This window comes from Mauremys reevesii, linkage group 9, assembly GCF_016161935.1.
Source record: "Mauremys reevesii isolate NIE-2019 linkage group 9, ASM1616193v1, whole genome shotgun sequence".
In the NCBI taxonomy this organism is placed as follows: Eukaryota; Metazoa; Chordata; order Testudines; family Geoemydidae; genus Mauremys; species Mauremys reevesii.
In genome coordinates this window covers 6,719,509-6,747,500 of record NC_052631.1, presented here as the reverse complement: position 1 = coordinate 6,747,500, position 27,992 = coordinate 6,719,509, and the positions used below count along the sequence as shown (strand labels likewise).

At 65.8% G+C, this 27,992-nt stretch overlaps 1 protein-coding gene across 1 annotated transcript in view; it reads left to right on the top strand.

Moving 5' to 3' along the window:
- The window catches only part of LOC120372108 (solute carrier family 12 member 9-like), a 44,209-nt gene extending 20,420 nt beyond the window's left edge, over positions 1–23,789 (top strand). Inside the window, exons 8-13 of the mRNA XM_039488848.1 lie at positions 2,503–2,585; positions 7,225–7,349; positions 17,988–18,180; positions 20,824–20,998; positions 21,226–21,372; positions 22,848–23,789. Of these exons, the coding sequence (XP_039344782.1) occupies positions 2,503–2,585; positions 7,225–7,349; positions 17,988–18,180; positions 20,824–20,998; positions 21,226–21,372; positions 22,848–23,641 (1,517 nt within the window). The 3' untranslated portion in view covers positions 23,642–23,789. The remainder of the gene's footprint in view (positions 1–2,502; positions 2,586–7,224; positions 7,350–17,987; positions 18,181–20,823; positions 20,999–21,225; positions 21,373–22,847) is intronic.
- The last annotated feature ends 4,203 nt before the right edge of the window (positions 23,790–27,992 follow it).

The window sequence follows — 27,992 nt, the reverse complement described above, 5'->3', positions numbered from 1 at the left end:
TGTCTCTGGCAACAGCTGGCTCTGTTCGCTGAGCCCGTGCCCAGCAGTGGGGGTGTCTGGGAAAGGCCTGGCACGGTTGGCACTGACCCGAGTTTTGCAGCCCAAAGAGGGGTGGAGGGGCTGGCTCAGGGGGAGCTGGCTCTGCCAGGTTCTGTGACGGTAACCAAAGAGAGCGGGTCCGTTAGGTGCCCTGCGGTGGATTTTGCTGGGCTGGGGATGGAGCCAGGATTCCCAAGGTCGTTTGTAACAATCACTAAACCCCCTGGAATGGACTAAACCAGGCAGCTCTGAAAGCCTCTCTGGCGGGTAGTTTATGTTCTCGCTGCCATTGGCGGCATGAAATATTGCACTCTCGCTCGCTAATGCATGCAGCCACTTAACTATTTGCATAGCGGCTCGGCGCTGGCTGGGGGCTGGGTTGGGGTCTCTGTGGGGCTGGTGCAGGGGAGGCAGTTTTGCACCCCAGGCTGGAGCGAAGGGCGTGTGTTTTGGGTCGTTCCCCTCCTGGCACGGCGCCTGCGACACTCGGGTCTCTAGGCAGGCGGTGGAGACACAGCGTTTTCTTGTGTGCTAACGCGTCTCTCTGCTCCGCTCCCCCCGGCTGGGCGGCTCTCTGCTCCTGGGTAACGTGCAGCAGCCACCCGGTAACTGATCACCTGCTGGACGTGCTGTGAGCGCAGGCCACGCTCCCGCTTCCCAGGGCCGGGGCCTGGAGCGCGTGTGGCCTGCAGCTGAACCGCCGTTGGCTTGGAGTGCCTCAGAGCTCCCCAGCTACGCCACGTTGCTGATCCAATATTCCCCTCTGAGTCGGTGCTGCCCAGGGGGCGCTGTGCTGCAGGGAGGGGGGCTCAGTAGGGGGCGCTGTCCCCTCTGTCAATGCTGACTGCAAAGCTCCAGCGTGATGCCAGGGGTGGCTGTGCTGCAGGAAGCAGCAGGGATCAGTAGGGGGCGCTGTCCCCTCTCAGTGCTGACTCCAATGCTCTAGGGGGCGCTGTGCTGCAGGGAGCGGAGAGGGGGGTTCAGTAGGGGGCGCTGTGCTACCGGGAGCAGAGAGGGGGCTCAGGAGGGGCGCTGGGCTGCTGGGAGCAGAGAGGGGGCTCAGTAGGGGCGCTGTGCTGCAAGGAGAGGAGGGCTGGGGGGCTGGGCTGCAGGGAGCGGAGAGGAGGGCTCGGGGGCACTGTGCTGCAGGGAGTGGAGAGGGGCTCAGGAGGGGGCGCTGTGCTGCATGGAGCGGAGAGGGGGCTCGGGGCACTGTGCTGCAGGGAGTGGAGAGGGGCTCAGGAGGGGCGCTGTGCTGCATGGAGCGGAGAGGGGGCTCAGTAGGGGCGCTGTGCTGTATGGAGCGGAGAGGGGGCTCAGGAGGGAGCGCTGTGCTGCAGGGAGCAGAGAGGGGGTCTGGGGGCTGGGCTGCAGGGAGCGGAGAGGGGGTTCTGGGGGCTGGGCTGCAGGGAGCGGAGAGGGGCTCGGGGGCTGGGCTGCAGGAGCGGAGAGGGGGTCTGGGGCGCTGGACTGCAGGGAGTGGAGAGGGGGGCTCGGGAAGGGGCGCTGCGCTGCAGGGAGCGGAGGGGGGTTCGGGGGGGCGCTGGGCTGCAGGGAGCGGAGAGGGGGCTCGGGGCGCTGTGCTGCAGGGAGCGGAGAGGGGGCTCGGGGCGCTGTGCTGCAGGGAGCGGAGAGGGGGGCTCAGTAGGGGGCACTGTCCCCTCAGTCAGTGCTGACCCCAAAGCCCCGGTGGCGTGAGGGGGGCCGTGGGGCTGGCTCTCAGAGGTAATGCCCAGTGGAGTCGCTGCTCCTGTGGCACTGCACCCTGCCTGCTGGCACAGGACTCCCCACTTCCTGTCCCCCCCACTCCCCGTCACACTGCGGCTGGTCCCCCCCCCATCCCCCCAGGGACTGGGCTCCCTCCGGCAGGCTGGGTCTTGGTGGAGGGCTGTTGATGAGCGGAGGGGCCACTGAGGCCAGTGCTGTCGCAGCCCCCTGGTGCGAGCAGCCCCTGGGGCCGGCCTGCTGGGACCTGCCCTGACTGGCGCTCCCGGGCTGGCTTGTGAAACGGGGCCAGAGTAGGGCTGTGGGGCAGGGGCGGTTCCTGGGCCTCGGTGCCACGTTCCCCGTATTGCCGGCTTTCGGCAAGGCCCGATCCACTGGCTGGGGGGTGGGGGGGTGCCAGGCTGAGCTCCATGCGCTGTGTATTTCAGACCTCACGGCTGGCATGGGCTGAACCTTGTTCCTGCCTTGGCCCTGATCCTCCCCCCGCAGGGACGCTGGGACACGCTGGCTCTGCTGCTGGATGTGTGATGGGCCGGGGAGGGGCAGTGCCTGTGGCGAGAGGCACATGGGCGAGGGCTGGACGAGCTGCGGTCGCTGGCCTTGCTGGCCTAGGGTCCCGGCTGGAGCCTCTGCAGCCCTGCCCTAGCTGGGCTGATCCCTGCCCCACTCCTGGCACTGACTCTGCTGCCATTCGAAATTCTCTCTCACACGGCGCGTCTGGTTCCTTTTCCCCTGCAGGCAGAGCTCTGGCGCCGGCAAAGAAAACCTCCCGCGGTGGGAACCCCTGGGTGGCCGTGATCCTCTCCTGGGTGGTGGTGCAGGTGAGTTGGCTGCGCCGGGCACAGCGGGAGCACTGACCGTGGGCGCTTCACCTGGCGCTTCATCGCAGAGGAGCCCAGAGCTAGATCCAAGCAGCAGTCGGATATGCAGCCACCTCTGGGGTGGAGAGCAGCAGCCGTAGTGCCGCACGTCCATGGTGGGTGGAGACTGGCTGAGGACACGGGCCCAGACCCGCAGAAGGGCCATGGGAGCTCAGCCGTGAACGGGGCACAAGGCGTGTATTTCGAGGGGCCGGCCAGCCTTGTTGTTAAGGCTCTGGGCTGGGATTCAGGAGATCTGGGATCTCACCACAGACTCCCGGTGGGACCTTGAAGACGGTGCCTCAGTTTCCCACCTGTGAAACGGGGAGGTCGGCACTGGGTGCGAGTGCACAACCCTGCCCTGCTGAGCTGGTGCAGTGAGGGGCTGGGACACCGGGGCCTGGGCAGTTCTGCAGGGGGAGTCGCCCGGATCTGTGGGCCAACAGGGGCTTGGGACTCCCTCCTGGCTGGCTGGTATCCCCAGCACAGAGCCCCCTCGAGTTCTGCTGCCGGCGGGGTCCAGAACCCACTCTTAACCCTTTCACCGCTGCGTGCCAGCGGCCCCTCTGTGCAGCATTGGCACCTGGCTGGGCTGCTTCCACTCCTGCCCCTTGGGGTGTGTCTGTCCCTTGGCTTGGCTCCCTGTGGGGCACTTGGGGCCTCATTTCCAAAGGGTCCCGCCCCCCATTGGAGTCAACAGGAACTGGGGTGGGGGGGAGGGGGCTCAGCCCCTTTGGCAGCCAGGCAGGCCCCGTTTGCAGGTCCCAGGATGTCACAGGCATTAGGCAGCACGCGGGGGTGTCTCTGGGGGTGCTGTTGAGTCGGGGTCCTGGGGCAGCAGCAGAGATCCCAGAGCTTCACCCTCCAGTTGTGTGTGGAGCTGTGAGACCTCCCAGGGGAAGGAAACAATTGCTCTAATTGTGTGCGCAAAGGGCTCCCAGTGTGGGTGGGGGGCGTCGCTGTGCCACCGCCTGGATCATCACGTTGTGCCCGGAACCTGCCATCAGCCAGTCTGCAAGAGTGGTGAGGCAGCGCCGGCTTCGCCTCTCAAGAGCGAGCTTGTCTCCTCTCCGCCAAATTGGACAAATATATGTAATGCTAAAAAATTGCCCCATTAGCCGGCAGGGAACATGGCCACACGCATGCACGAGGCGTCGCGGCCTCAGCCAGCTCAGCCCTGATTGCAGGCGGCGGGGATAACAATCCATTTCTGGGGCCTGGGCTCCCAGCGCCCACGTGCAGAGAGCAGGCACGTGACGGGGTGCGGGGGGGGAGCCCAGTGCCAGCTCCATGCCAGTGCAGGAGAACCAGGGCCATGGACAGCAAGGAATCACAGAGCTGCAAACCCAAAGGTATTTAGGTGCCTAACTCTTATTGAAACCAATGGGAGTTAGGAGCCTAAATCCCTTTGAGGCTCTGGCCCTTTGTACCTTCAGGGCCCCCCAGCCGCTGGCCAGGTGGGCAGCTTGTCCAGAGCTCCGGGACTGCACCTGGTTGGCATGAATCGTGTCTGATTGCTGCCAGCGTCCAGCTAGAGCTGCGGCCCATTGGGGCTCCAGGTCCCAGCACGCTGTGCAGTACAAACACGCATCCCAGAGACGGCCCCTGCCCCGGGGAGCTGACAAGGGACAGTTGGCAGAGAGACCAGCGGGCCGCACGCTGGCCAGTGGCCTGGGCGCAGCAGCCAGCTGTCCCGTGTCGTGGCATCACGGTGGAGGAGAGGTTTAAGGAGGGATGTGGAGGACGAGGAGGTGGTTTTGTGGCTGGCCTGGGGCCCTCCCTGTGCCCAGGCGAGGGGCAGCCGGTGCTTTTTTGGAAATGGCCCAGGTGGGTGATGGAGGCTGGGCTCAGGGGCCGATGGGGGGGCCTGGCCAGCTCATTGGCAGCTGCTCCTCAGAGGCGTTTTTCTTCCTCTGGAGTCAATTGAATCTGTGCGGGAGGAATCGCCCTCCCCTGCCATTAGCTAATGGCTGCGTCTCACCGAGGGGCCAGGCCCGGCCCAGGGAAAGCGGGGAGCCCCCCGGCGCTGGTGCAGGCCAGTCAGCGGGGAGCTGAGAATCGCCTCAAGGGGCTGGTGCTATGGGAGCCATCCTGCCATGGAGAGGGGCCTGCCTGGCATCTGCCTCCGCTGGGTTGCCCTGGGATGCTCAGGCCCAAAGGCAATGGGCGTCTCTCTAGCCCCTCAGACACTCTGGTGACTCTCACGTGAGCTCCAGGCAGCAGATCTAAAATGGCGGGCAGCAGCCATGGCTGAGGGGTGCCCCGTGGCACTGATGCATGGCATGGGATGAGGGCCTCACACACGGCTGCTGAGAGACGCAGCAAACCCCTGCTTCCGGAGTCATGGGAGCTAGGCCTGGGCAGGCTCCAGGCAGACCCATCCCCACCAGCTCCAGGGCCCAGGGTGGGAGAGGCCCCGAGAGGCTCCAGCGATGGGGCTGAGCCGTGGGGTGGGTGGGGAGCCCAGGCTGGGATAGCAGGGGGCTGCAGGTCAGGAGTGAGGGGCACCGGCAGAGCTACATGGGGGGCTCAGGGCTGGAGTGGCAGGGCCGGCCAGGGCACCATACCAGCTGTAGGGACTCACCCCATATCCTAGCAGCTAATGGCACTTGGCAGCCTGCCCGAGATGGCCATCTCCAGGCCTGCTCCCAGCCCCTGGCCCACTGCAGCTGCCGTTCCCCCCAGCTGCCCCTTCCAGCCTCCCCAACAGCAGCTAGTTGTGGGCTCTCTGATAGCAGCCTCCCCCTGCACCCCCCGCCGCCCCCCCCCCCGCCTGGCCCCCCTGCCCTGCTGGCGTGGGGTTTGCTACCTTTCAGCTTAGATCCTTTCCCTTGATGAGCAGCTAACTGAATTATAAATCAAAGGCAAACGGCTGGGCGAGCGAGGGCGGGGGGTGGGGGACTCCATTAGAGCAGCCAGGCACGATTACCCGGCTCGGCGCTATTAAGCTCCCAACGAGCTGAAATTCCCAATTGCTTAAATGGGTTGAATAATCTAAAGCGCCCCACGCGGAGTGAGTGCTGCGGGTCAGGCTGAACCGCCGGCTTCGCGGTGCAGAGCGGCTCCCGGCCGCGCTGGGGGGTAGGGGGTGGGGCGCAGCTCCCCAAGAACACAGCAGGCCCTCCCCGGGGGCGTGGGCACCAGCAGGCCAGGGCTCACAGGGCTGCCGCTCACATCGCTTCGGTGCTTAGACCTGGCTCCCTGCATCCAGCTGAGACCCCCTCGCTTTACCCCAGGGCTGGGTGTGGCCTGCACGTCCCCCCTCATTACCCCAGGGCTGGCCGGGCTCCGGATGCTTCCCTGCACGTCCCCCCTCATTACCCCAGGGCTGGGCGGGGTCCGGACGCTCCCCTGCACGTCCCCCCCCTTTACCCCAGGGCTGGGCAGGGTCCCGACGCCTCCCTGCACGTCCCCCCTCATTACCCCAGGCTAGGCGGGGTCCTGACGCTCCCCTGCACATCCCCCCCTGCTTTACCCCAGGGCTGGGCGGGGTCCGGACGCTCCCCTGCACGTCCCCCCCTGCTTTACCCCAGGGCTGGGCGGGGTCCGGACGCTCCCCTGCACGTCCCCCCTTTACCCCAGGGCTGGGCGTGGTCCGGATGCTCCCCTGCACATCCCCCCTTTGCCCAGGCTGCTTGCTTCCCTCCTATGCCCAGGGCTTTGGGGACAGGCCCATCCATTGTTCTCAGGGCAGGAGCCAGATCCAGTGAGCCCCCCCGCACCCCGACCTCCGATCAGCCCTTTCCCCAGGACTCAGTTGAGATCCCGGCCAGACGCACGCGGCCTGGCAGCCTCTGAGAAGCCATTTCCCGGCTGACGCACTGGGCTGGCTGTGGCCCCGTGGACTCCCCATGTACAGGCTCCACTGCTGGGCCCAGCCCGCTGGGACCCCCAGCGCAGCGCAGCCCATGTGGGGACGGGCCCCCAGGCCCAGCCACACTGCGCCTGCCCTGTCTCATGCCAGCTCCTCAGTCTGGGTGTAGCCCTGGCACTGCCCCCCAGTCCTGATGCGGGAGGGGATGCTGTGCCCGGCGGGTTCCCAGCAGGAAGATCTCCGCTGTTCAGTGCCTCTCTGGACCCACTTCCCCCGGGAAGGGCGCTGGGGGCAGCCTGCTGGGCTGGGCTCTGGCTCCCTGTCTCTGCTGCATGGCTGCCCCGTGGCTGTCTCTGGCTTAGGGGGTGAGGGCTCCTGCCCTATGCTGCCCCTCGTAGGGGGGTGGCTCTGCGGTGACCCCCAGGGCGGGAGAGGCACAGGCCCTGGGGTGGTGGGGCTGGATTTCTCTCCTGGGCCCCCCCGTGAGAGGTGGGCGTGGGGGGGTGGCAGGGGGACGTGCCTGGGGTCGGGAGCAGGGCGAACGTGGTGCCAGTCTCTCCGTGCAGCACAGGTGGGCGGGGGACAAAGGGGGGCGCACCCTGGGCGGCGCCGCCAAGGGAGCCCATGGCAGAGGAGCCACAGGGGCCCAGCGTCTGGCTCAGCACAGTGCTGCCTCCTGCCCTGCCGCTGGATGCACCAGCCAGAATAGCCCCAGCCCTGTAAGCTGTGTGGGGCTCCGTTCGCCCGGCCAGCCAAGGGGGTGCCTGACGCCGTTGTCTCCCCCAGCTGGTGCTGTTCTCCGGGAAGCTGAACACCATCGCCGCCATTGTGACCATCTTCTTCCTGCTGGTCTACGCCACCGTCGACCTGGCCTGCCTGGCCCTCGAGTGGGCGTCGGCCCCCAACTTCAGGTACCCGGCCGGGGGGGAGGCTGGGGCAAAGAGACTGTCTGCTAGTGGGGTTTCCGGGAGCCGGTGGCACTCGCACCGCCGTGCAGTGCCCTGCCTGGCAACCCCTGACACGCGGTGCCACTGGGCAGCGGGGGGCCAGGCCGGGCTGGTAACTGGGTCCCCCATGCCCCCAAAACCTGCAAGGGAGGGCAGGCCTGTCCCCCGCCCCGCGCAAGCACCAGGCTGGAATCTGCCAGCCCCACATCTCCCCCCACCGCCCCTCCCCAGGATGTGTGCATGGAGGGATGGGATGGACTGGGCTTAGCCCGGCATTGCGAGCCAGTACCCCCCAACTCCAGCCTCCTGGGTGCCCCGTGCTTGGCAGACGGGGGCCAGGAGCTCAGCCAGCAAGTGAGTCGGCTGCAGGGGTTATGCGGGTCATGCTGTCTGCCCACTGCCCCACCTCCCTGGGACTGCGGGGGGCAGAGCTCCCCAGAGCAGGGATCTCAGCTGGCACTGAGGGGTCAGAGAAGGTTCCCCCCTACGCCCTGCTTCTCGCTGATGAACCTCCCCCATCCCCGCCCCCGCTGGGCGCGAACCAATCGATGTGAGCCCCCCGCCCCCCCAGCACGCGTGAGCTGGTGGTGTCGGAGGGGGGGCGGCTGATCAATCCCTGCCCCCCTCTAATCCCATCAAGCCGAGCACAGCGCTGGTAATAAGCATTTATGAGCCTGGTTAAAAAGCTTTTGCCCTTGAGAAAATACCATTTTTAGCCAAGAAAAAAACAACCCCCCAAAGGAAACACCAGCCCCGAGTGCGCCGAGCGATTGGTGGGAAATTGATGGCTCGCGTCCCGCTGGGCTCCCGGGGCAGCGCGCCAGGCAGGGCTGGAGCACGCCTTCCATTAGCGGTAATTACAGCGAGGGAGCGCCCAGCCTCCTTCCTGGAACAGTCGGCCTGCGCATGCCCAGCCGGCCGCTGCCCTGCCCCCCAGCAAAGGGGGCCTGCCCAGGAGGAGGAAGGTGGTGAAGACCCAGACGGAGTCCTGGGCTCTGCCCCCTTTCCCCTTGGTCCAGCCACTCGATGGCTCAGTGCTCACCCGTGCAACAGGGGGGGGGTCTCCTTCTGCTGAGATGAGGATCCTGTCGTTTGAGTCTAGGAGACCCGAAAGGGGCCCAGGGCAGGGGAGGTCCTATCACAGGGCAGGGCAGAACCCAGCTCTGGTAAGCCTCAGGAAACGTCTTAACCACTAGCCTGCGCTGCCTCTCCCTACTGCCATTCCCCTCCCCCCGTCCCGTTGGCTGGTGTGTGCGTCTCTCGATGGGCACATGCAGCACCTGGCACAATGGGGTCCTGACTGCGGTGGGGTTCTCCAGGTGCTGCCTACCAGACCCGGCTGCTGGAGGGGAAGCGCGGGCGCTGTGCCTACGGGGTGGGTGCCGCAGGTTTCCCAGGCCTGGAGAAAATGGCCCTGCAATTAGGAAGAGTCTAGTGAAAACGGGCCAGTCTCTCTCCGTTTTTTGTGCCATCCCCCAGTAGCCCCAGGGTCTGGGGGCCGTGTGCTGAAGTTAATGGCTGGGGGTGGCACAGCCCTCCAGAGGCCAGGTCCCCCTGCACCCCTGGCTGCAGGGGGACCTGGGGCTGGGAGCTGGCACGTCTAAGGCACCCTGGTGTGGAGTGTGGGCAGGGCTCCGTGCGTCAGACCGATCCTGTCTTACTCACCCTTGGTGCGGCATGGCCTGGTGCTGACTGGGAACTCTGCTCTCCCTGCCTTGCGCTGCCCAGCGTTAAACGGCCCATTGGCAACGGCGCCAGCGGCCTGTCTACACTACGGCTCCCTGCATTGCCATTGCAGGAGGAGCACCTGGGGGGCTCGGGCAACGGAGGGGCATTTGCAGGAGATACTAAGAGGAGCCTTCTGCTCCGTGGGGACCCAGGTGAGGGGCCTGGCCGTGGGGGGCAGCACCTCAGTGGGGCTGGGTTCTCCGTGGGTACCTACTGTATATGTCAGCGCTGATCTCAGCCACTTCACGCTGCACAGACCTGCGCTGTCCTCCCTGGGCCCCAAACCCCAGAGCGTCTCTCACTGCTGGCCAGAACCCGGCCCCTGAGATGGCCCCCAGTCCCTGGAGAACAGCCACTGCCACCCTTGGGCAGAGCATTGGTCCGTCTGGTGAGGTCTCCTGCCCCTGGGCCAGGTCTGTCCTGCTCCGTCCCCAGGGTCTCTGAGCACCTCGCTGTGCAGGCCATGTCCTGCGTGGGGAGTTCGGTCTGGGAAAGCCCTGAACTGCTGAGCCTGACCCTGGTGGTAGAGTCCCACTGGCCCGAGGAGCAGAGCTGCCGGCCACGGTCCCATCCCAGAGCTTGAGGCTTTTCCGGATACCCTGGGCCCGGGGCCTGGAGCGCCTTGAAGGCGAGGAGCCGAGGCCGTGAGCGTGGGTGGGGTGGGCTCGTGGTAGCCTGTTGCCGAGGTGAGGTGTTGCAGAGTTCTGGACTAGCTGGCTTGCTGAGGCCTCCATGCCCAGGCCCGTCCCATGGCTGGCGTCCCGCTGAGAGGTGAGACTGGCCGGGGCCTCGTCCGCCCGAGGGGACAGAGTCTCTCAGTCAGCTGCAGATGGGGGAAGCGTTACTCATGGATGCTGGTAGGTGAGAGCTCAGTGTCTGCCGGGAACCCAGCCGCCTCCTGACCCCAGGCTGACTCAGCCAGCCGCGGCCGTGCAGAGCAGACTGTGCCGGGAGCTGTCCTCTGCCCACCAGCGTCCCCCCCCCGGCTGGCTTGCTTCAGCCGCTGCCAGGAGCTGATCTTGGCCGAGCCCTGGGCCAGCCGAGTGACAATGGGGCCCTGCGTGTCCCCTGGTCATTGCTTTCCATAGAGCCTCTGGCCTGCCCGAGACCTTGATCCTCCTGCGGGATGACGTGCCAGGGAGGCCGAGGTGCTGGGAGCGGCACCGCGTGAGCCTGCCCAGTGCTGCCCCCCAGTGAGCTCGCAGCGGTGGGACGCCATCATCCCTGTGGGGTGCGTGGGGCCGGGCCCCAGAGCAGAGACAGGGCAGGTGACAGTGGCTCGGCCAGGCACCGGGGGTGGCAGGAAGGGTACAGCATGAGACGATACCCCGTGAGTGCCCGGGGCTGGGGGGAGAATGGAGAGCTGGCAGGGAGAGGTAGCCCCAGAGGGGGGGGAGCCCATAGCATGTGCTGAGGGGTGGGGGGCCGGGCTTGGTTATAGTGTGACTGGGGCTGGCCTGGCTGAGGGGCTCTCTGCCCACCCCGTCCAGCATCTCCCCTTCCCTCTGCGTCGCTCTCCCCCCTCCCCGCCTCAATGCAGCATTCTCCCCCCGCTTCCCCAGCGCTCGGCTCTCCCCTCCCGCTCCCCGCCGAGGTCTCCGAGATGCAAAATAAAAAGGGGATTTTAATTACCTTTCAGCAAAAACAACAATTAGAGAAAATAACAGCCTCTGCGGGCCCGCCTCCTCTGCGCTCCCGTGCCGCGCCGGCTTGGGCGCCCTGCTCTGCTGGCACCCATCTGGCTGGCTCCGGCTGCGTCTCTGAGCTTACCTGCCCCACGCTCTCGCTCTCTCTCGTAAAGGTTAAGGGCCCCGGGGAGCGGGTTCTGTTCCACATTCCTGGTTCATGGATCTGGAGCACAGAACGGCTCCATCAACACTGCCTGCCGTGATCTCCCCCAGCAGCCCCCTGCTTGGGGAGAGGCATGAAAGGGCAGGAGCCAGGGTGCCAACCCCAGGGGCAGGGCACATGTGGGAGCCTGCCTGAGTCTGCAGCCAGCCTGAACTGAGCTCTGAGCAGGTCAACCTGCCCCACTCACCACAATGGCGGTGTTGACTCTGAAACCTACTGGTGGCCATTCACATGGCGCTAGGGCGACTTACTGCTCTGCTGATCATCCCAGCAGAAGCCGTCAGGTCCATGCGTATCCCACAGCCCCAGTGCTGCCCCCCATCTCCCACTGTGCACTGACCTGTGGCTTGGATTGGGAACGCCCCAGCCTGAGCGTGCCTCCTCCAGCGCCCCTGGGGCGAAGGGGCCAGAGGGCTGGGGAGCGAGCAGGGCGGGAGGAAAACTCGGCACGCCCCTCCCCACCCCCAATCCCACGCCAGTGGCCAGGCCCCTCCCTGGCCGATCCCCAGGGGCCAGGGTCACTGGCGTGGGATTGGGGGTGCGGAGGGTTGCCACGGTGATTGGGGGGGCTGTGGCGGAGCGACCTGGGGAGGGGGCCCCTTGGCGGTGCTGAGGCAGAGAGCAATTTTCCCAGTTGGCTGCATTAGCGCAGGCGGGGGCCTGCTGGAGATGGTAATTGCCGGCGCCGGGCCCTGCCTAATGGATGTTGTGATTAAGCTCTTATTATGGAGCGGGAGGCGGTGGGTGGCGATTGGGGCGGGGGCGTGAGCAACTGCCGGCTTTGGGGATGGAAGGAGAGAGCCTGGGGTTTCTCCGCGCCCAGCCCCACTGGAAGAGCAGCCCACCCGTGGGGGGCACACAGGCTCTGCCCGTCCCAAGGAGGTGCTATGGTCTGGGGGGGGGGGGAGGGCTGAGCCGCTCGGCTGCCCTCAGGGCCCTCCTGCACCCCCAGCCACGGCCCCTTCTCTCCCCTCAGCTGAGCTGAGCTCCCCCTCCGGGCACCTGGCCAGAAGGGGGCGCTGCACCCCACCCACCTCCTTGGGGTAGGGAAGTGTCCATCAGCCCCTCTGGCCAGGGATGGGGGGACTGAGGCAAGGGATAGCTCAGGGTCACATGCCACAGCTGTATCAGAACCCAGGAGTCCTGACTCCCAGACCCCTGCCCCGCTCTAACCGTTAGACCCCCCTCCCCTCCGAGAGCTCTGCATAGAACCCAAGAGTCCTGACTCTCAGACACCCCCCCTCTGCTCTAACCCACTACACCCCCTCTCCCCTCTGAGAGCTCTGCATAGAACCCAGGAGTCCTGACTCTCAGACACCCCCCCTCTGCTCTAACCCACTACACCCACTCTCCCCTCCGAGAGCCGTGCATAGAACCCAAGAGTCTTGACTCCCAGACACCCCCTCCCCCGCTCTAACCCCTCCCAGAGCTCAGTATTACATACCTGTGCATGACTCTGCCTCGGCCCAGCCCCCATGCTGAGCGCAGCCCCCCCATGCCACCTCCTGCAGTGATGGGGCCAGGCAGGTGACAAATAGCTTTTACCTCTGGCCCACTGCAGCCACCTGTAGCTGCGCAGATGCCAAGCCTGTCCTCCAGCCCGCTGAGGGCCCTTGGGCTACGCCGTGACTCAGTGACAGCCGTGATCACCCCGGGACGGCCTCCCTGGCTCTCCGGGCCGGCTCGGGAGCCATCAGCCAGTGACCGGCTGATCCCAGTCACTGCCACCTCCAGGGGCTGCGGGCAGAGGAACAAGGGTGGGACCACCTGGCCATGCCCTGCGTGCTGTGACCACAGCAGCCTGGCACCCTGCAAGCCCGGAGGAGGCCGCTCCCTCGCGGCTGGAGCCACTTCACGATGTGCCGTGGTCGGAAGGGGCGAGGAGGGTGGCTCCCTGCCTTCCCAAGCCCTGAATTGGCCCCATGCTAAGCCGCTGAGCCGTGCGGCCGAGGGCAGGAACCGCCCCTGGAGGATCTGCTCCAGTGAGTGCCGCTCGCCGGCCGCGCCCGTGCCAGGGGTTGGCGCGGAGTCCGCCTGCAGTCTGTTGGCAGCGCAGCGGGTAATGAATTGTTTATGACCTGCGCCTCGGCTTTTCAATGAGCTGAAACGTGTCAGATAATAAGTTGTTTATAAGCCATAAATCTGCGGCACAATAAACCAAAGTCGGGCTGTTTAAGTGTGAGTTGTGAGCTGACGCCCCATTGGGCCGGGCATTGAGGATGAGTTGCGAGCTGGCGTCCCGTTGGCTAGCGGATCGGCGACGAGGCACGAGGATGGCTTCCGTTGGGCGGCGAGCTGGCGATGAGCCCTGAGCTGCGAGCCCATTGGGCAGCAGGTTGGTGATGCGTCGTGAGCGCCGGTCTCATTGGGTAGTGGCTTGCTGATGAGTTGTGAGCTGAAGTCCCGTTGGGTAATGAATTACCCGGAGACGTATTTGCTTGGGAGAAGTAAATCTGGTCTGTACATTGTTGCCGAGTTGTGATTATATTGTACCACGCTCTGTAAATCACGGATAACACCTTGATATACGGCGCGGGGAGCAGGTTGTAATTGAAACCAAATGCAGGCAACTCTGAGGCGCGGCGTCTCTCCAGCAGGGCCGCTCTGCTTCCCGTGCAGAGCAAAGCCGGGCAGCAATGCCCACGGCGCAGGAACGTCCTGGAGCTTCCCTGGCAGAGCCGTCTCCAGAACGCCAACTCGGCTTCTCACCACGATAATCATCCCCAAAGAGCTCTCCGGCTCTGCCAGCGGTACATGGCATTTGTGAGCTCACGGGCTGACCTAGATCTGGCATCCTGGACTCCGGGGTTCTGATTCTGTCTTTGGACAAGTCGCACCTCTGCTTTGCCTCAGTTTGCCCACCTGTGAAATGGGGACGATGCTCTGTGCCCATCTCCCAGGTAGGTTAGGGATGAAGAAGTTAATGGGTCCAAGCCTTATGGCAAGGGGATTCCCAGCCCTTGGCATGATCGCTGGCTCCCTCTCTCACTCAGATGGGAGATGGGGTTCCCTTGGTATCTCACTGGGGTGCCACTTCCTGCAGCACCGGGGCACCGAGCTCCCCCCATGTGAGGAACTGCAAGCCCTGTGGGGGTTTCCTGCCCTTTTGTTCAGCCCGGAACGGAGATTCCCAGGAGGGAATGTGGCTCAGAGTTGTCCCTTCGCACAGTACGCTCCTGCTGCTCTAGTGCATGGCTCTGGCTGGAGCACAGGTGCAGGCAAGAACATCTGTTGCAACAGTGTGTATCTCTGATCATTCTAGACTGCAGTGTCGAAGTGGTAGACCCCAGCTTGGCGCCCGTTCCTGCTCCCCAGTGCTCCTGGCAGATAGCCGGCTCTTGTGGGGCAAGCAGCAGAACTGGATGATGGGAGGCTGTTCTCCGGTGCGATCCCAGCGCTCACCCCATACTCTGGGGCTAGGCAGAGGTCAAAGGAGGAGAAATCTCAGGGAGATGGGGAACAGCAGCAGGGTGAGAGGAGCTGGCTGGCTGCAGCACATGCACCTAGCCTGTTGCTGGACTGGCTGCTCCAGCCACACAAGGACACGTCAGGCACGTTCCCTCCAGGCCGCGGCTGTCGCTGCTCTACCCAGAGCAGCGCTGGGCTCGTTTTCGCACAAAGAGCAATTAGCAGCTTCCGATGTAATTAGCTAACGATCCCTTCGGCTCAAACAGCCTGACACATAAGGAGAGCGGGCTGCCTGGCTGCACTGTCCTCTCCAAACCCTGCTTCCTCAGCCTTTGGAAACCGGAGAGGTGGCCTGGCCCGGTGAGATCTGAGTGCGGGGGGGCAGGGCGCAGGGCTGGGAGTGGCTTGTTCACTGGTGAGATGGGAAGCAGCAGTGTTAAAAATCAGAGGGGGCTAGTGGCGGTGCCCCGACTCTGTGCCCTCCCCCAGTACACACACACACGCGTGCCCACACATGCACATACATGAATGTCTTCAGCGTCCCCACAAAGATGAGCTGGGCAGCTCTGCATGGAGGCGCAGGAGCAGACAGGCTGGAGGAGCTCAGGGTAGTTTCAGGTGTGGCCGGGGTCCCGCCGGCCCTGCTGTCTGAGCGCTAATTACTAAGTGGATGGGCACCGCAGCCAGCTGGGGAAGCAGAGAGGCCTCCATGAGAAGGAATTAATGATCCAGACACATTTTGAAGGAAAATAAGCCCTGAATTCAGCTTGGCTAGAGACACAATCTTCCCGCTGACGATTCGTGGGGAAACTGAGGCCCAGTCCCATGCCCCCTGCTCCAGCCCATGCTGTGTGGCCCTGGGGCTAGGAGTCTCCCTGTTCTGTCAGCCCCCCAGCACCCTGCTGCCTGCCCCAGGGCTTCACAGCCCCTCAGCCCAGAGCAGTTTGTCGCCTTGCAGAGAGCTCCTGGTGGGCCCATCCTGCAGGGTGCTGGGCGCTTCCCCAGAGGCACAGCCAGGCCTGCTCCAGTCGCCTCCAGCGAGAGCAGAGGCAGTGCCCCCCAGCTGCGGATCGGGCCCCCTCAGCCGTGATTACGCGCGGGGAGCCTGGAGATGAAGGATAAAATGCCTTCCCCAATCGATCACTGCTGCTCTCAGACACCCCGCACCAGCTCTCGGCGATGATTGGCAGGCTCCGGCGCTCCGAGCCATTGCATTCCCATCACATCCTCCAGCCCGGCAACCCGGCTCCCAGCCGCAGGGGGAAGGGACCCCGGGACCCCTGCCTGGCAGGGAACGCTCCTGCCGTGGGGGCTGAGCAGACCGTGTGCCAGTGCACCCCGGGCGTCCTATGCTGCAGCCTGTGCCCACCCGCAGCCCCCAGAGGGAGAGGAGGGGTCCGGCTGGCTGACGGCCTGGCCTGCTGAGACCCCACCCCACAGCTGCATGGGACGGGCCATCACCCCGGGGCATGACACAGGCACCGCTGGGCTGGAGTGGAACGGTCCTGGCAGAGCGGGACTTGGGACCGTCTGCTCCCAAAGCGGGCGGGTCCCCCTCGGCCAGGGGCGGCTCTAGGTATTTTGCCGCCACAAGCACAGCAGGCAGGCGGCCTTTGGCGGCACGCCTGCGGGAGGTCCCCGGCCCCGCGGATTCGGCGGCACGCCTGCGGGAGGTCCCCGGTCCCGCGGATTCGGTGGCACGCCTGCGGGAGGTCCACCGAAGCCGCGGGACCAGTGGACCCTCCCCAGGCATGCCACCGAAAGCAACCTGCCTGCCACCCTCGCGGCGACCGGCAGAGCGCCCACCCGTGGCTTTCCGCCCCAGGCACACGCTTGGTGTGCTGGTGCCTGGAGCCGCCTCGGCTAATGGAGCGTCCCCAGGAGGCGCTGGGATGGGGGGTAGCTGGTGCTCTGGTACCGCGGCGCTTCTGGGTGTGCACATCCCCAGCATGGTTCAACCCAGGGCCGCCCAGAGGGGGGGGGCAAGAGGGGCAATTTGCCCCAGGCCCCGAGCCCCACGGGGGCCCCCACCAGAGTTTTTCGGGGCCCCTGGAGCGGGGTCCCTCACTCGCTCCGGGGTGCCCGGCAAACTCTTGCGGGGCCGGGCGCAGGAGCTTCTGCCGCTCCCGGTCTTCGCCGGCGGGGGGTCCTTCCGCTCCGGGGCGGAAGGACCCCCCGCTGGCGAATTACCGCCGAAGACGGAGCGGGACCCGCCGCCGAAGCGCAGCCCGGTCTTCGGCGGTAATTCGGCGGCGGGGGGGCCTTCCGTTCCTGGACCCACCGCCGAAGTGCCCCGAAGGCTGCCTGGGCGTGGGGGACATGCATGTCGCCTGCCAGAGTCCTAAGAGTTAACGTCCCAGCCGGCTCTGCTGCTGGGCGGGGGAAGGGGGGGCGTTTATGAGGATCGATTCCCCACTTAGCCACAATCTCGCTTTATTATTCACCTTTTATTCCCTTTAGAGGAGAAGCAGCTCCCCCCCCCCCCCCCCGCCTCCTTCCCCTCTGGCCTTTGTCTCTGGTTCGCAGGCTTGTTGCTAGCGGCTGGGGGTGGGGAGCATCGTTACCGGCCTTCCTTAAATCTTCCCAAGCAATCTCGCTCAGACAGCGGGTGAGATGAGCACCGGTTAATTAAGCCATGTACAGCCCCCCAAGCCGAGCCCTGGGTCGCTGCGCCTGTCTTTTAATAACATGCACCATTGGAAATCCCGGCCCCTCCCGAGCGCCGCCCCCGGGCCGGGGCCCTGCATTTCCACTGGCTCCCCCCCCAGGGCCGACCCCCCAGCCCCCAGTCTGAAATTAAAGCAACTAGGGATTGCCAGAGATAAAGCAGCCCTCGGCCTATGTCCCCCACCCCCAGCCACTGCTGCACGGTGGGGGGGGGGGAGGGCCTTCCCCACGGATGCTGAGTGGGGACACAGCCGGGGTGTGGCCGGGCTCAGGGCCCTGCCAGATGAAGGCAAGCGGTTAGCGGTGTCTGTCCCGTTTTCACCAGCCACAAGGCTGGGCCGGTGCCCGCTGGTGCCATGGGGCACGAGTGGCTCCTGCCATCGTAGGCAGCTGAGCTGTGATGGATTCGCTCCTCCTCTCCTTTGCTCAGTCTCCCGGGCAGAAGGTGTCACTTCTCCCAACCTCCCTCCTGGCTCAGATTACAGCTCAGGTAGCTTCCCCCAAGGGGAGTCCCCCATCCCCCATGTAACCCCCCTGCGACATTCCCAGGTCAAATCCACCCTGCTCCGGCACAGACGGCTTCGCCGTGCCCAGCTGGTAGGGGCAGTGCCCGGCCTGGAAGGTCCGTCCTGCAGGCCCCAAGGGCTAGGATTGGGATGGGGATTGGGAACCACAGGCTGTAGCTCCTGGCCCGGCTTGGCCCTCTCCCGATGCCCCTGCCAGAGGGGTCAATCCTGCTGGGTCCGGTTCTCCCCTTGGCCGCTCTCCTGGGGGAAAGATCCCCCCACAAGTCCCCAGATGGATCAGAACCAGCCCGACCCCGAGGCTACCCCCATCTGAGCCCTCTCCCCACCCCCACTGACTAGCCCTCGGCACTAGCCGAGTGGCCAGCTGCCTGCGCGGCTCCTGCTGCCCGCGCTCAGGACCCGTCTCTGCTGTCCCCTGCAGGCCCACGTTCCAGTACTTCACCTGGCACACCTGTGTGCTGGGCATCCTGGGCTGCGGCATCATGATGTTCCTCATCAGCCCCATCTACGCCTCGGCCAGCGTGGCCTTCATGCTGCTGCTGCTGCTGGCGCTGCACTACCTGTCCCCGAGCAGCAGCTGGGGCTACATCAGCCAGGCCCTCATCTTCCACCAGGTAAGCGGGAGCTTAGCTGGGCCGGCCCCCTCCCAGGGGGCTCCCTCCCCACTGGGGATCGGGGGCACTTTCCTCCCCTTGCCGCCTCGGGCGTCCCTGCTCGGTCAGAGCAATCCCCCTCCCCGGCACAGCCTGGGCCTGGCCCCTTTCCCCAGCAATGGGCTCACGCTCCCAGCGGCCTCCCCAGCCCCGGTGCCTCGTCGCCCACCCAGCCTGTCATCTGGAGTCATCAGGTCAGCGCTGAAAACTCCCATTAGAGCTTAATGGGCTCTGCTGATGGCCCGGCTGCAGCTCCTTGGGAGCAGCACCTCCGCGCGGAGCACCGGGGCGGCGTTCGACAGCTCGCGCCCTGTGGTTCCACCGGGCGGCGTGAGTAGAGCGGGGGAGAGGGTGTCTCCTCTCGCTGACACCGGTGTAAATCCAGGGGGACCCCGCGGAGTGGGGCTGCTCCAGCGTGACGCCCTTCGATGGCAGCAGGCATGGCGGTGGGAGCCACACCCAGAGCCCGATCCCCCATTACTCCACAGCCCTTGGCGGTGTCACTCCTGATGACGCCAGTGTGAGATCAGTCGGGCTCCGAGTCTGTGGGGCCAAGTGAGTGGGTGTGACGGAGCTGTTCTGGCGGGACCCAACTGAGAGTGCCAAATCAGGACCAATTGCTTAAACAGGGCAGTCACAGCCCTAGGCTGGGGTTTTTCCACCTCTAAGGCAAACCAAACCAGCCAGACAAAAGGACTTTGGTCTCACCCCACTGGCTAACCACAAGTCACACAAGCAATTTCCTTAGACACTCCAGTCTCCCAGTATCACCACCAGTGCACTCGTCCTGGGGATAAATGGTTATGAAAGCCAACACCCCAATAAAAGAAAAAGGTTCTCTCAATCCCAAAGGACCAAGCCCCAGACCCAGGTCAATATGCACATCAGATCTTACCCACAAATCACGCTGTTGACAATCCTTTAGAATCTAAAATCTAAAGGTTTATTTACAAAGGGAAAAAGGTAGAGATGAGAGGTAGAATTGGTTAAATGGAATCATTTACATACAGTAATGGCAAAGTTCTTAGTTCAGGCTTGCAGCAGTGATGGAGTAAACTGCAGGTTCAATTTAAGTCTCTGGAATGCATCCCCCGCTGGGATGGGTCCTCAGTCCCTAGTGTAGAGCTTCAGTTTGTAGCAAAGTCCCTCCAGAGGTCAGAAGCAGGATTGAAGACAAGATGGAGATGAGGCATTGGCCTTATATAGACTTTTCCAGGTGTAAGAATCTCTTTGTCTTCACTGTGGAAATTTACAGCAAGATGGAGCCTGGAGTCACATGGGCCAGTCCCTGCATACTTTGCTGAGTCACAAGGCGTGTCTGCCTTCTCTCCATGGGTCCATTGTGTAGCTGACGGTCCTTAATGGGCCATCCAGCAGGCTAGGCAGAGCTAACACCAGCTTGCCTGGGAGGCTTCCCCCAGAAGCACAGCACAAACTTGAAATACTGACAGCATAGAGCCAACATTCATAACTTCAACTAAAAATGATACAGACATACAGACAGCATAATTATAACCAGCAACCCATAACCTGGTCTTAGACACCTTATATGACCCCCTTTACTTAGGATTTGGAGCCACTACAGGACCTTGGTTGCAACCCATGTTCTATATGGTCCCAATTTATATCAATAACGTCACAGTGGGGCTGCAGGGGACTCAGGGAGCCGGCTGGGCTGGGTGAACGTGGCTTGGGAAGGGGGATTTAGGTTCCTAATTTCCATGGAAAGCAGCGGCGTTAGGCTTGGAGGAGCTGGTCCCCAGGCCAGGGCCAGAGCAATGCAAACAGCACAGCCCAGCTCCTCCAAGCCTAACGCCGCTGCTTGCCATGGAAATTAGGAACCTAAATCCCCCTTCCCAAGCCACCTTGGGCACCGCAGCCCTGTCAGGAGCTGGACCTCAGGCCCCTGGAGGCTCTTTGCCCAACCCCCTCCTGGGGCAGGGGGGTCTCCTGGGGCCCTGCAGAGGGACTCTCCCCTCCCCAGGGCGGTGCCTGAGGCTGCCTGCGCCCGTGGGGCAGTGCGTGCCCTAGCGTAGACGGGGCTTGGGCACTGGCGGGACTTGGCGGGGAAGACGCTGCAGCCCCACCTGCCCCAGCGCTCACCCCACCCTGGCACAGGACAGCTACTGGCCCTTCCTGCGGGAGGAGCAAACGCCGCCCCCACTGCCCACTCCCCCCAAGCCCTGTCTGGCCTCCCTGCCCCTCCCCCCACTACCAGCGTGGCTGTTCGCCCCCGCCCCCCCACCTCCTCGGGCAGCCAGGGGCAGCGTCTCATTTCTGTGTCTGCGGCAGGCGGGCGGCTCCTCCCAACTCCACACCGTCTCCACGGTGCATTTAACCAGCTCAGCACGGAGCTGCCTGGTGCCTGGGCCGGGCATGCCCCCGCCCCCCCCCGCTCGTTACCCCATTGCTTTGGACCAGAGCTGGGTCGGCCTTGTGCCGGGGTGAGTGGGAGGGGCGGGTGCAGCTGGGTGCGGAGGTGCCCATGCCAGGCACACAGCCCCTGCCAGGCTGCCTTCAGGCAGGCCAAGGGCTAACGAGATGCCATTGAATCTGCCCCCTCCCCCCCCGTCTATCCGCCCTGCCCACCCGCTCTGCCGCCAGGTCCGGAAGTACCTGCTGATGCTGGACGTCCGCAAGGAGCACGTCAAGTTCTGGCGCCCCCAGATGCTGCTGATGGTGCAGAACCCCCGGTCCAGCCTCCAGCTGATCAGCTTCATCAACGACCTGAAGAAGAGCGGCCTGTACGTGCTGGGCCACGTGGAGCTGGCCGAGCTAGGTGAGAGCAGGGCCCGGCCAGCGACACAGCAAACCCCGGGCCAGAGCAGAGCTCAGGGGCTGAGGGTGACGCCAGGTGGGGGGACCCGGGAACCGCTCTGGCGGGGCGGATGCCTCGGAGCCGAGCTCCCCCCGGACGTGGGGCCCGGGGCTGGCAGCTCGGGGAGGGGGCTGTTCTCACCGCCCGCCGCAGCGCGTAGGGCCTGACGCTGCCCCATCTCTCCCCAGACTCCCTGCCCTCCGACCCCCTGCAGAGCCAGGCCGACTCCTGGCTCCTGCTGGTCGACAGGCTGAACATCAAAGCCTTTGTGAATCTCACGCTGGCCGACTCGCTGAGACACGGCGTCCAGCAGCTGCTCTTCATCTCCGGCCTGGGTGAGTCCCTGCCCGCCTCGCGGATGCCACTCGCCGCCTGCAGCCCCTGTGCTGGGCGCTGCAGTTGGGGGGCCCACGGCCCAGCCGCCAGGGTTACTGCCTGCTGGTGCCTCTCCTGGCAGCTGTGGGGATGGAGCAGAGATGCCTGAACTGCCCTGCCCTGCCCGCTCCCTGCTTGGGGCAGCCGCGGGCTCCGGGACCAGTGGAGCCTGGGACTGCCCGTGTATCGCTCCCTGCCCTCGGCCCGGTCCTGAGCTGGGGGAGCACTCTGCATGCGTGCCAGGGCGTCTCACCTGCGTGTAGGTGCCGCCCCAGCCCTCCCCTGCCAGGTGGCGGGAGCCGGTGGTGACACAGAGTTTGGGCAGGGCAGGGCTTCGCTCCCCCCACCAGCTCATCCCCACTGCTCGCCAAGGGGAAGGTGCTCAGCCGGGGCAGAGCGCGAGGGCTGGTGTGACGGACCCACAGGATCGGGGCCATGGGCCCAGCTTTGGAGCAGTCTCTGGGAGGCCCCCTGCAGCGGGCCAGACCCCTCGAGGGGTCTCATCTTCCTCCATGGGGAGCCCCCCAGCTTCCCCTGCTCCTTAGGCCAGGCCTCTGGGCCTGCAGCCCCCCTGCTTCCCACCGGCAGCTCCGCTCAGCCAGCCCCACTGAGGCAGCCCCCTGAGGGAGACCCGCACAAACTCAGGGGCAACGCAGCCCTTCACCAGCACCCGCAGGGCGCTCAGCCAGCGCTGGCACCCAGACGGGTTTACTAGCCAAAGGACGCAGCACAGGGCGTCCTTGGTGAGCCCAGAGCAAAGACAGTTACAGCCTGGGCCATCCCGGTCAGCCAGAGCCCCAGCCCCACAGTGATCTCTCTGTGTCTCCATTCAGGTGTGGGCCCGGACTGCTCCCCACAGCCCCCACTTCACTTCCAGCTCCCCCCGGCCCAGCCTTTGTTCCCCAGCCGGGCAAACACTGCGGCTTGGCGTTGCTATCAAAGTCCCAGTGATTGGATTTGCCATTGTCTTCTCAACCGCTCCATTGCTAGGGGACCCAGGACCCAGACAGCCGGAAGCCATGAGTCTCTGAGCCTCTGCAGAGAGCAAACAGCCCTTTCTGCCCCCTAGATAGCCCTGCAGCATATAGGGGAAACTGAGGCACACATCTGCTTGGTAACAATAGTACAGAAAATCCCCACCTCCTCACACCTGGCCGCACGGTTCAATAGTCCCCAGCTCGGTGCAGTGGGGCAAAGCGGTGCTGCGCCGAGTCAGCTAGGCAGGCAGAGGGAGGCGCGGTGGGTCATTGCCAGCCTCGGGGCTGCTCTGAGGACAGGCCGGCCACCAGCACAGGGTACCTGGCGCCTGAGGCGCTGCCCCCAAGCACCGCGCGGCACGGATGCGCTGGCCCTGCGCTCCCAGGCTGGGCGGGGACTCAGGGTGATGTCTGAGCAGCCAGCCCCAGCACTAACTTGGGGCCGCGCTCTCTCGCAGGTGGCATGAGGCCCAATACCATCGTGCTGGGCTTCTACGACAGCGCCGCGCCCCGGGACGGGCTGGCGCAGCACCCGGCCTTCGAGGGCGTCGAGGAGGCGGCGCAGCTGATCTTCCCGCCGGTGCGGGGGGCCGCGGCCCCCAGGAGGCTGTCGCCCCAGGAGTACGTGGCCGTGGTGGCCGACGCGGTGAAGATGCTGCGGAACGTGATGCTGGCTCGCTCCTTCGAGCACTTCGACAAGGCGCGGGCGCCCTGCATCGACGTCTGGCCCCTCAACCTGCTGCGCCCCGACAGCGCCCGCTACGCCGACACCTGCAGCCTCTTCCTGCTGCAGATGGCCTGCGTGCTCAGCATGGTGCGCTCCTGGCGCCGCGCCCAGCTCCGCCTCTTCCTGTGCGTGGAGACCGGGGCCAGGGCCCGCGGGCACGAGGACAAGCTGCGCCAGCTGTTGAAGGAGCTGCGCATCCAGGCTGCCATCCGCATGGTGCCCTGGGACGCCGTGGTGGCCTTGCACTGGCAGAAGCAGCAGGAGCAGCGGGCCAGGCCGGCGGAGGCCGCCATGAACTTCCCTGGCAATGCCACCTGCATCTCCGACGAGTACCTGAAAGCAGCCAACAGGCTGATCCTGGAGCAGAGCCCCTCGCCCACCATCCGCTTCCTCTACCTGCCCCGGCCCCCCGCCGACACCAGCCTCTACCCCAGCTACCTGCACCAGCTGGAGCTGCTCACCCGGGACCTGGGCCCCACCCTGCTGGTGCACGGTGTCAGCGCCGTCACCAGCACCGAGCTGTAACCCGGCCTGGCCCCCGGGGACTGCAGCACTCGGACCGGGCCGGCTCAGGGCCTCCCGGGCTGGGCTCTCTGGCAGAGAACCCCCCAAGCTCTCCCCCCAGGCCGCCCTCACCCAGGGACTCCCTACACACCCCGCGCCCACTCAGGCCTCCTGCACCCCCGCTGCTGCTCTGCCGGCGGGGTGCTGTGCCAATCACTCCCAGTCCTGGCAGGCCACCGCTGGTAATTGCCCGGACTCGGACGGCCCCGGCTGGAGAACCCGTCAGCCCCCGAGAAGCTTGGGCAGCGGCAGTGACGGGCACGGAGACTCCGGTCAGCCCGGGTGGTGAGAGGCCGGTTGTTGGGGGACCCAAGAAGCATGTGACGAAGGCCCTGGAGTCTCCGCGTTCCCTGGTGGGCTGGGATCTAGGGGGGCGGGGAGGGGAACAAGAGCCCGGCAGGTAAATGGCCCCAGCCCAGCGTGGGCGACGGGCAGGGCCTGTGCCCGTAACTTCTTTTGCACTGAAACGTGTTACTGAAATAAATCTGCCATGGGAGGCTCCAGGCAGAGCCCTGGCCTGGGTTATCGAGTGTCTGGGTTTGCTGCTGTCTCCGGCTGTCCCCCGCGCTAGCCCAGCGGGTGCCCGGGTGCAGCACGTGCCCACCGGCAGCCTGACCCCGCCCCCTTTGCTGTTGGCATCCCAGGAAAGGAGAATTTGCAGGGGGATAATGTAGCTTTGGGGATGGTCCCGGGGAGCTTCCGCCAGACGTGACAGGCAGCCACGAAGGGCTTGCTAAGCTCCCAGAACGCAGCCACAGGCCCGCTACAGACCCCCCGCATCTTGGCTGCCTGCGGGAGCTGGGACCAGCAATGGTGGCCGGCCATGGGTCCCAGAGCCAGGGCTGCCAAGTGACCCTGCCTGTGTCCCAGCCAGGCAGCCAAGCAGACGCAGCCCCCATGGGGCCTGACCATGGACAGTCTGGTCTCTCTTAACAGTGGGGCAGCGCCTGCCCCCTAGGCTGCCAGCCCGGCCTGGCCAGGGGCTGGGGTGATGGGGGGGAACAGACAGCTGGATCACGCTGCTCCTGTGTGCGGCTGGGGCTCAGAATCCTCCCCCCTCCCCCAGCTGCCATTGTAGGTAATTCACTGGCTTAGGGAGCAGCAGGGTGTCCCCTCTCCCTGCTTCACCCATCACTGACCCCCCACCCTGAGGGGCCCTGATTCCTCTTCGCAGCCCCATCACCACCGCGCATCAACCTCCCTGCTGGGCTCTGCTCCCCCCATTGCAGCCTCCCCTGCATCACCATCGCCTATGGGGTTCTGCCGCCCCATCTCCACCCCTGCTAGGCTCTGAGCCCCCCCTGTTCCCCCCTGGTCCCCCCCAGGTTCCAGCAAGGATGCATGTGTGGGGCGGGCACATGGCCTGGCCTTAGCCCCTCGCAATTAGCATGGGAGCCCAACGCTCCAGCCTCGTAAATCACTCGGGTGAGAGTCCCCGACAGCGCTGCCGGCAGGCCCCCGGCGCGGTGCGTGGCGGCTCCGCGGGGAGCGCCTGGCTGGGAGCTGGACGCAGGGCCCCGCCTGGGATCCCCCAGCCTCAGGCCGGAGCCTGGGGGCCAGCCTTGGGGCCTGCGTGGCTCCGGGCCCCCGAGCCAGGCGGCCGCTTGAGCAGCTCTGCCAGTTACGCCGGCAATTTCTCCTCCGCCTGACAGCAGTCGGGTTCATCTCGAGCCGGGAGCTATTGATTAGGGGGAGGGGAGGAAATTGCCTCGGTGACGGCAGATAAATATATCAGCCGCCTGCCACGTCGCCATGGGCTTTGCAGGCTAAAAGATGATGGATCGCTTCCTATTAGCCCCGGAGCAGGTGGGGATTGCAGCGGGCTGGCCGGGGGCGGGGGAGGGGAGGCAGGCAGCAAGAAACTGGTCGCGGGTGCCAGCGGGAATTAAGGGCCTGGGCTGGCCTGGGGGAATTGGCCGTGCCCTGATGCCGCTCGGTTGCCCGGTCTCTCCGGGGTCCCTGGGGTGGGGGGTGGGGGTGGGGGGGAGTCAGGAGGCAGTGTCATCCCAAGGCACTTTGCACAGAGTCGGGAGAACCCAGGCGTCCTGGCTGGTCCTGAGTGCAGCTGGCTTGGGAGGGGCTGGCGCAGGAGCGCTGAGGCGCATCCCAGGCCTGCTTCATGCTCGCCCCCCTGGAGCCCATAATGGGTAAATGCCGCCTCTGATTGACGCTGACGCCCTCAGCTTCTCCCCAGGCCTGGCACAGTCTGGCGCCCGCTTCCCTGCTGCCAGCTGCTGCCCTGCCGTCGGGGGAGCGATGCACACGCAGCAACGCGCGCCAAGTCGTTTGGCCCGGGACACAGCGTGTGGGAGGCTGGGCAGAGGCAGCAGGGTGGGTGGTGCCCTGGGGCCGGTGCCAGGCTGGGCTGCCGCTCTGCTACAGGGGCACCGGCGCGGCCCATGACCCAGGCATGGCCATGGAGGGTGAGAGCATCCTGCAGACGAGCGGGCGCGGGCCCAGCCTCAGCCCCCGCAGCAGGGCGGTGTGTGCAGACGTGCCAGCTGGCCGCACGGCCCGGGCCCCTGCCGCAGACCAAGCCCTGCTCAGGGGTTCCTTGATTTCACCCTGGGGCTGGGCTGTCTGAGCAGATTCCCGCCTCTCTCTGGAGCTCCGTGATAGCCTGGCCCAAGGGTCACCCCTGCCGGCCCAGCCAGGGCCCTGAACGCCAGCGTCGGCCGAGTGCCAGCGTCCCCCGCCAGGCCAAGCAGGGTCCGAGCCCCAGCCTCCCACCCACCGACCTAGCCAGGGCCCGAGCCCCAGCGTCCCACCCACCGACCTAGCCAGGGCCGAGCCCCAGCATCCCACCCACGACCTAGCCAGGGCCCTGAACTCCAGCGTCAGCCGAGTGCCAGCGTCCCTCCCGCCAGGCCAAGCAGGGCCCGAGCCCCAGCGTCCCACCCACCGACCTAGCCAGGGCCGAGCCCCAGCATCCCACCCACGACCTAGCCAGGGCCCTGAACTCCAGCGTCAGCCGAGTGCCAGCGTCCCTCCCGCCAGGCCAAGCGGGACCCGAGCCCCAGCGTCCCACCCACCGACCTAGCCAGGGCCGAGCCCCAGCATCCCACCCACGACCTAGCCAGGGCCCTGAACTCCAGCGTCGGCCGAGTGCCAGCGTCCCTCCCGCCAGGCCAAGCAGGGCCCGAGCCCCAGCATCCCACCCACCGACCTAGCCAGGGCCCGAGCCCCAGCGTCCCACCCACGACCTAGCCAGGGCCCGAGCCCCAGCGTCCCACCCACCGACCTAGCCAGGGCCCGAGCCCCAGCGTCCCACCCACCGACCTAGCCAGGGCCCGAGCCCCAGCGTCCCTCCCGCCAGGCCAAGCAGGACCCGAGCCCCAGCATCCCACCCACGACCTAGCCAGGGCCCTAAATTGCAGCGTCCACCCCTGAGCCCCAGTGTGTGGCCCCCGCCGGCCCCGCCAGGGCCCGAGCCCCAGCGTCGCCCTTTGAGACCCAGTGTCCCGTTCCCACCCCCCGTCCACCAGCCCAGTCAGGGCTTGAGGCCAAGCGTTCCCCCTCCCCCGCCGGCCCAGCCAGGGCCCGAGCCCCAGTGGCCAACCCCCCGCTTCCCGTTGGCCAGGTGGGGCCACCCCGGGGTTGAAGGCGAGCGTCTCCCCCTCACAGAGGCCCCCATCCTCCCAGCAGTGCCCCTCTCTCTGGACTCTGCCCCAGCCCCCCCAGCTGCGGCCATGTGAGCCGGTGCCCGTGCCGGGGTGGGGGTGGGGCCTTGGCTGGCATTTGTCATCGCCGGTCACCTCTGCCACGCGCCGTCTCCAGATAAATCAGCCGGGAGCCGGGGCCGCGCTGCAGGCGGCATCGCTCCGAACGTCAAGTCGTCAAAGCTCGGGAAGAGCCTCCCCCGGCCCCGGCCTGTCGCCATCAATTCCCCGGCAGGGGAGGCAGAGCCTGACAGCGACGGCTGCTCCATACCAAGGAGCCCAGCACCACCTGAGCAGCCTGGCACCTTGCAGGGTGCCCCTGCCCACAGGACCTGCCTCAGCCCCTCAGCCTGGCAGAGGTGGGGCGCATGGGGGGGAGGGTCCTTAGCACCACTCCGCAGCGCCTCCTTCGGCAGCAGCATCCTCGGGCAGCGTCTGCTAGAACAACGAGGTGGCCGGTGGCACCTTAAAGACGAACAGATTTATTTGGGCATCAGCTTTGGTGGGTAAAAACCCCTCACCGGACTCCTTGTTGTTTCTGTGGCTACAGACTCGCCGGGCTCCCCGTGACACTCGAGTGTCTGTCTGCAGCGGGTGTCAGCAGCCGGCTGCCCAAAATGGAGAGCAGAGGGGAGGAGACAAACTGCTCTCCT